We start from the raw sequence: 7,771 nt of genomic DNA on the forward strand, positions 1-7,771 counted from the left end.
GAGATATGGTAAATATATGGTGGTCATGCCCACAGATTCAAAAGTTTTGGACAAAGATACAGAATATGCTTCAGGAAATTACAGGTATAAAAATCCCTCTAGACCCACTAAAGTATTTGTTAGCAAAGCCCGTCGAAGAAGTGTTTAACCCTATGAGGAAAATGATCTCTATTGTCCTAACAGCAGCCCGCTGCTCTATAGCAGCGTCATGGAAAAATATAAATGTACCATCAAACAAAAAATAATTTAAAAAGTAAATTAAGTTAAATTAATGGAAAAGCTTTCAGCTCAACTGAATCAAAAATTAGACCAATTTCATAGGGTCTGGGAACTATGGCCTCCGTTCTTCAGATAAAATCCTAGCTCTGGTTGATTATTATCCCTGATCTCCTTTACCTTTTAGTCTTTATACATACCCATACTTCAAAACTAACTTTTCCATCCCTCCCCTTCCCACTCCTCTCCTCTCCTCTCTGGCCCCATCTTTATCTATCCTTTTTCTTTATCTTTTCTATGTTATAAAATAAAAAAAATAAGAATAATTGGTAATTAAAATAATCAAAAAAAGATTTAAATATATAGTTTGGATATGGAACATGTAGAAAATTGTAAAGAAATCATATAGAGAAGATAATTGTATTTGCTAAAATAGATATATTAAAAATGTAAAGGGCTAAATATTGTTCTATTATCAAAATTGTATATGTAAGTAAGATGTTAATATATTCATGTAAAATAATAAAAAAAATATTGAAATAAAAAAAATAAGATTATAAATGAGTAATAATAATAACTATATGAATAAGGATGATGATAACTTTAAACATATTAGTAATATTAGTAATTATATTAGTAACTATATAGCAGATTGATAGTGGCTGTAAGTGTTAAAGAAACGTACTTTTCCTTCCAATAATAATTTGTCATGTGACTAAGTCAATTTTCACAGTAACATATTCTGCAATATTGTATCTCTGCTGTTCAGGTGGCAAGATGACTCATTTGCACTTTGTCAAGAAAAGTGTTATTTTATAAATGTGTTATGACTTCATTGGTGATAACACACATGAGGATAAAAGTCTTGAGAATTGAAACAGATCAGGGTGAACATATGTAGAAATAAAGTAATAATAATAGTAATATGTTCTTGTATAGCGCTGCTTGTTTTACATAGCGCTTTACAGATACATTTTGCAGGCACAGGTCCCTGCCCCGTGGAGCTTACAATCTATGTTTTTGGTGCCAGAGGCACAGGGAGATAGAGTGATTTGCCCAAGGTCACAAGGAACCAACACTGGGAATTGCTAAATGTCTCTTTTTTTTAAGGGATGCACCTCTAAAAGTGCATTAGTATTGCTGAAACAAGCACCCAGCACCGAACACACTGCCTGCAAAAATAAGCATGCTGTAATATTAAGAAATGTTGCATTCATGCATATCTCTTCTATCCAGTGAGAAATCGAAGTGCATTATACCACCCTGTATCTTGTGGTTGCTTTAATTTTATTTATTTAAAAAAGCCAGACCCCCCTTACATTCTGTATCAGAAAGTGTAAACTTGGTCAAATGTTCTATGAAGTCACGGGGGCTTATTTAATGAAGCGCAATAGTTTCTGATTCGGCGGTAGTGCACAGAAGCTACCATTTAAAGTCAATGGGATTTTGCGTGCAGAGTGACAAATCTGCTCTACTACACTTTACTGAGTAAGCCCCATTGTCTCTCAGCGTCCCCCCAATTGTACGGGGCAAGTAAGCCTCATATACATTAAGCTTAGTATACATAATGGGCTTTCGGAAGTGAGAAGCTCAGTCATGTTACATTTTTGAATGAAGGTTAGAATTTTTTTCTACAAATACATCAATGTACATACTTGATATACTTGAAAATGAGAGGTAACTCTCAATGTATTACTTCCTGGTAAAACATTTTTATAAATAAATAATGTAAGGACACTTCAGTCACCACAACCCCCCCATCCCTCCCCCCTGCCCTTCTCTCTACAAAATGCCAATAATCTTGGTTAGTTAGGGCGGGTTAATTCCCTTTCCATCCTCCTTATCTCCTTATTCTACAATGTCTGTGTCTGTGTCTATATATCTGCAGGGCTTTTTTTTTGTGACGGTGCGAGTCCAATCACCTTTTTTCACTGCTGCTGCCTGTGCTTGCTGCTGGGGCGGGGCCCTCACTCCACACAGCCAATCCCTCCAGGCCCCCCGCTGAGTACTCACTGTCACTGCAGCTGCTCCAGATGGGACTGGAGCTGCCCTATCCCCCGCCCCGGTAGAATTCTTCTAGGGGAGGGGGGAGTCTGTGTGTGTGTGTTGTATATTTGTTGTGTATTTCATTGTGACATCATATATATTATAGTTAAACATGTAAATCAAAAGTATGGCACGATGGACGGGGTGTTTGAACGATGGATCTATTATACCATTTCATGTTAATTTATTTATTTTACATCTAGTTTTAAAATTAAATTGATAAAATAAGTTCATTCAAAAATGTTTCTCACTAAGTAGGAATAAGGAATAGGTTGGAAGTGTGTGTGTGTGTGTGTGTGTGTGTGTGTGTGTGTGTGTGTGTGTGTGTGTGTGTGTGTGTGTGTGTGTGTGTGTGTGTGTGTGTGTGTGTGTGTGTGTGTGTGTGTTTTGGACTATGTAAGACTATATGATTTTTCATTTAAGGTTTTTTTAAATTTGGAATTTTCTATGAAACTCTCATTTTTGTGTTTTCATTTTTTTTAAATTATTTTACCTCAAAGTAATAAACAGCATCTATACATGTTAAAACAATTTTATATTATTACTGTAGGTATTTGTTATATTTTTATTTTCAACTTTTTTATTATGAGGACCTGAAACTTTTTTTTTAACAAAAAAACACACTATATTTGTACACACACACACACACACACACACACACACACACACACACACACACACACACACACACACACACACACACACACACACATACACACACACACACACACACACACACACACACACACATTCAGTATTATCATATGGAAAAATTCTCCCTTAGAACTGCAGATAGTTTTAGTTAATAGCAATCATACAAGAGGATGATTAAAGATTAACATCCTGGAAAACTGCCAGAGAATAAATCAGTTCCATTCAAATTAAAAAGACTAAAATCTTCACTATAAGAAATGTTCATGTGACCGGGGTTTTGATTTTGCCTCCAATGTAAGGTTTTGGTTGGTTTTGTATTAGGGAGGAGTATAAAATCTAACAAGGTTATGTGTTTTCGGTTCGGGCCTAGGCACACAGCTCCGAGCCGCTGTTCACGGGAGGGGGTTCTGATTATCAAAATATGTACCCACATCTCTTTAGAGAGCACACAGTTCTTCTTCAGTTCCCAGTTAGTTCCTGTTTGGAAAAAGTTTAATTATAGCCTAAATATCAACATGCTCTGCTATATAATGAAACTGCTCACATCCAGTCCATCCACCTCTCCCTAACCCACTTCATGGTGATTTTCTGTGCATCCCCAACAGTTATCTAACTTAGTGTACTGTAATAATCAATTGGAGAGTACTTACACACTCTCCATATGAGGGTGTTAGAGACCACCCCATTACAATCAATAAGATATTTTCTTTGATACGTGATATGTATGAAACCCTATTTACAGTTATATTATTGCCAAGAATGATATTTTGAACATATATAAATGTATCAATGCAGCATTGGAACCAGAGGGTCTTCTGGAGCCGAATCATTTTTTTTTCAGCTCCAGGGACCCCTCAATTCTTGAGATAATTACTGTTTTCCGTGCCACGTCACTTCCTGGAGAATCCAACATGGCCACCGCTGACAACCAATAGGAAGCCTCAAACGATTACATTGTGGTTTCCTATTGGCATGCAGGTCCCATGAGATTCAGCCATATTGGTTCCCAAGGAGGGAGCACTGTCGTCAATGGGTACACCGGTAAGTATCTCGGGATGCAGGAGGTTCCCACAGCCTGAGCACGGTTCAGCTCCAGGGGCCTCAGTGGTTCCAATTATGTAAAAGAAAAGATTGGAAAAAAATTGTTGTGGTGGGATTGCTTCTTTAAAGTACTTTGCATATTTTTTTACTACATTAGCATCTTCTGGGTCAGATTGTGACTTGGAGAGTCGTTAAAGAAAGAAGAGTAACCCTGAAGCACATATTACAATGAGTCAAAAAAAAAACTCTGCCACATCTAATGTCAAATCTAAAACATTTGATTAACAAGTTTTGTAAATGTGATGCAGACGAAGGCAAATACAAAGACGTAAACACACTTTTCAGGATCTTGTTACATTGCCCCTAGGTCTCCTTGTAGGGCAGAGATCTATTAACAGTATGTAGGTCTGTTGCATGTTGTGATACTTTGGGCAAATCATTGTAGTTCTTTATAGTTGTAGACCTCACACGTCTTTTCCTGAGATGTCCTTGTGGGGTCTCAAACGCTTATGCACAACTACGTCTTTCACCAACTACCATGATGGTCCCTTGGAGGGCATCATATCATTTAACAAACCTGTACCGTATCTTGTTTGTGTTTGAGAAAGAATATAGTTAGGATATTGTAAAAATTGAAAAGCAAATATCTTTCAGATGCAGTTTCTAATTCATTTCAGTTTTCATTATTTTCTATTCTATAAATATTTTTTTTCCAGTTTTGGGCAACATTAGTTTAACTAAAAACATATTAGTTTTCCAGTAGAAAAAGCAGACCACGTGCTGGCAGCAGTTAAGAGTTTAAATGTCCGCATGGCCTCGCATACTGCAAATGTTTCATATGAGCAGAATACAATGGCAGCAAAATGCTTAATAATAACTTAATATGGGGCTGTCAGTGTAAGCTTTAATCTTCACAGCGTAACAACACTTACCAAGAGAATCTCCACTAAAAAAAGCTAACAATCTATTTGAGCAGAGTACATTCCCTGTGCATTTACTGGTAAATTTTGTGCTGCATATAAAAAAAGAGTTTATAATAATTGTGTCTGTACGTTCTATAGTTAATGCAATGCACAGAAATGTTGCAGTACAACCAAGAGGTTCAGATGACTCATGATAACATGAGGCACGATATGTGTTTGAATTTTACATTCAGCACTTGTACTAGTCCTATTTACATCAATAAATTAAATACAGTATAAACATAAACACATAATCCCAACAAGCTCTAGAAACCCCAAAACCCACCACAATGTGTGTGTGTGTGTGTGTGTGTGTGTGTGTGTGTGTGTGTGTGTGTGTGTGTGTGTGTGTGTGTGTGTGTGTGTGTGTGTGTGTGTGTGTGTGTGTGTGTGTGTGTGTGTGTGTGTGTGTGTGTGTGTGTGTGTGTGTGTGTGTGTGTGTGTCAAATGGCCAAATGTATACAACAAAAGACAGAAATGCCAAATGCTATATCCAATGTGACAAAAAAAAGTATAAACTTATACAGATCACTTGAGGTTAAAACAGTAAATACAAGCTCATCGGACCATTCACCAATATCTTGGTACCTGTCTATGTCAATAAAGTTTATGTATCAGGCAGACTGCAGCAATGCTATGTAACCCGCTTCTTGCCATCCTGTCATTTAGCATTTTGCATGTAATGTCAGTACAATATATAGAAAGTTTCATATATTTTACTTGAGTTTCTTATTCAAATTAGGTTAACGCTAACGGAAACCTTGCAGGTGATGAAAAAAAGTGACAGCTTGGAAAGATGAAACATAGAAAATAATCATCTCATAACTGCCTGAATTACTATAATTGGTAGTACCCATACAGTATATAACTCACACTTGTAAGGGAAGAAAATAAAAAAACGTAGTACATTGCCAATATGACACATTTCATCCATAGAGCCCAGTTCAAAACCAGTCTTAAAACCAATTATATAAAGTCACAAACTCACAGGAGTTTAAAGAAATATTTATAACTCACTTAACTTTTACCAGGAAAAAAAATCTCTTTTTTCAAACCACTTCCTTTAAAAATAGCTGCGCATATTATATCTAAAAATGCAAATGACACATTTTTACCCAGCATTGTTTTTAGAACCTAAATAAACTGTAAATGCTAACCATATTTTGCATGTTCTATACTAGTCAAAGTAGAATTTTCATAAAGTTCTATTTCAAGAAATACTAATGACGGGAGTGTTCATTTATAAGGATTCCCTACAAAACAACATTACATTCATTACCATGAATTAGATGGGATATTCAGAGCTGCAATGTTGAGAAAGAGGTATCTTTTATATGACAGGTTGAAATGATGCTGTAAGAATTAAAAAAAGGGTTTGTACACCCTGTCATTCTTTCCAGCTTACCTGAAGATTCAGGAAGCCATCATGAAATTCTGCATAAACATACATACAAGAACAGCATCAACTAATTGTTATTTTGCTTGTCAGTGCCAATAACTAAATACTAGAACATACTGAACCTCTAGGGGACCAAGGGGAAATTCAGGTAAACATCCCATTACAAAAAAAGACAAACAAACAACTCACCATCATAATTAACGATGATAATAGCAAGCATATAATCCTTCCCCAACATCTCCAGAAAACCAGCAATGCACTCACAACAGGCAAAGGGGTGGATAAATCAAACCCTTGTGTGTGACCTCCACAAAATAACAATATAAAATGAAGACAGGGAGAGAAGTGGAAATGGACTAGATTTTGCCCCCCAGATCAGCCTGCTAAAAGATAAGAAAAGTCAGCATCCATTTGTGTGGATGTGTTAACAAGATCCACTTAAAACTGGACAGGGGAAAGCAGGAGAAAAAGCAGAGCAGGGCTTGGGAGGAGAAGCCAGAGTGAGCTGAGAGTGGGAGCTGTATTGTGGGAGGAGCTGTCCAGTGCTGATAAATGATGCTACATGAGTATCTCAGTGTAAAAGATTCCATAGACCTACAGCAGACAGTGCTACACGATGCTTGGGGCAGCAATGGCACTATGATGAATGTGTTACCATAGATGTCTTTAAATCTGTTATTTATTTTATTCTTAAAATCAGTAGATACTCTTAGCTGTTAATGCCCAACTCTTTACTTTCATTTATTACACTTTGAAGCAATTCAAATTCACATGTTGCAATATTTAAAAAAACAACAACAAAAAAAAACCCTGAGAATAGAAACATATATGCATTCATATTATATTCTTTTTACAGAATTGATACCCAAAAAACTGAATTCATTTCCTTCAATAATTACATTTGCTAAGCCCCTTTTGCACACTTTTCAAATGAATATAAAACTGATGCATCATAGATTGGTTGTAATTTTCCACTGCTGCTCATCTCGCCTCTCACACTGTTCAAGGCCATCCTCCTTTTTCTCTGTCTGTCTCTACTACTCCCTCAGATTGGAATCCCATTTAGTCACTATCCCCTATCTCTAGAACTATGAGTGTTCACCAAGCTCCCCATCTACATATTTTCAAGCTTTCCTTAAAGCGGCAATCCAAGCGGCACTTTAAATAAAAATTTGTTTTAATATATGCAGCCTTTGTTTTCCTTTATTGAAAACGAATTACCTAAGCTGCCAATTGATTTGTTCTTCCGTGATCAATCAGCAACGATCCTGCTTCCCAGGGTTCACTTACTGGCCGCCTTTCAGTTTCAATCAATCCTTCAGTCAGTGTAACTTAGCAGCTACAATGTATTATTAGGCCGCGGACATGGTCAGCGCTTAGGTGCTAAACCGCGCTGACGCTTGGCAGTGAGCCCCTGCAGCCGCAATGAGAGCCAGTTTTAGCAGGGGCTCAG

At 36.8% G+C, this 7,771-nt stretch overlaps 1 protein-coding gene across 2 annotated transcripts in view; it reads right to left on the reverse strand.

The window, feature by feature from the left end:
• Positions 1–6,841, reverse strand: part of APBB3 (amyloid beta precursor protein binding family B member 3) — a 77,789-nt gene extending 70,948 nt beyond the window's left edge. The window contains exons 1-2 of one of the 2 annotated variants that reach the window (XM_075601950.1): positions 6,508–6,841; positions 6,325–6,353 (exon numbers count right to left, since the gene is read on the reverse strand). Coding sequence is in view for 1 of the 2 variants with exons in the window: in XM_075601949.1 (XP_075458064.1) it covers positions 6,508–6,556 (49 nt within the window). In the remaining variant the exon portion in view is untranslated. The remainder of the gene's footprint in view (positions 1–6,324; positions 6,354–6,507) is intronic. The other variant, XM_075601949.1, reaches the window with a different exon arrangement.
• Between the last annotated feature and the right edge of the window lie 930 nt (positions 6,842–7,771).

Source organism: Ascaphus truei, chromosome 5 (assembly GCF_040206685.1).
Source record: "Ascaphus truei isolate aAscTru1 chromosome 5, aAscTru1.hap1, whole genome shotgun sequence".
In the NCBI taxonomy this organism is placed as follows: Eukaryota; Metazoa; Chordata; class Amphibia; order Anura; family Ascaphidae; genus Ascaphus; species Ascaphus truei.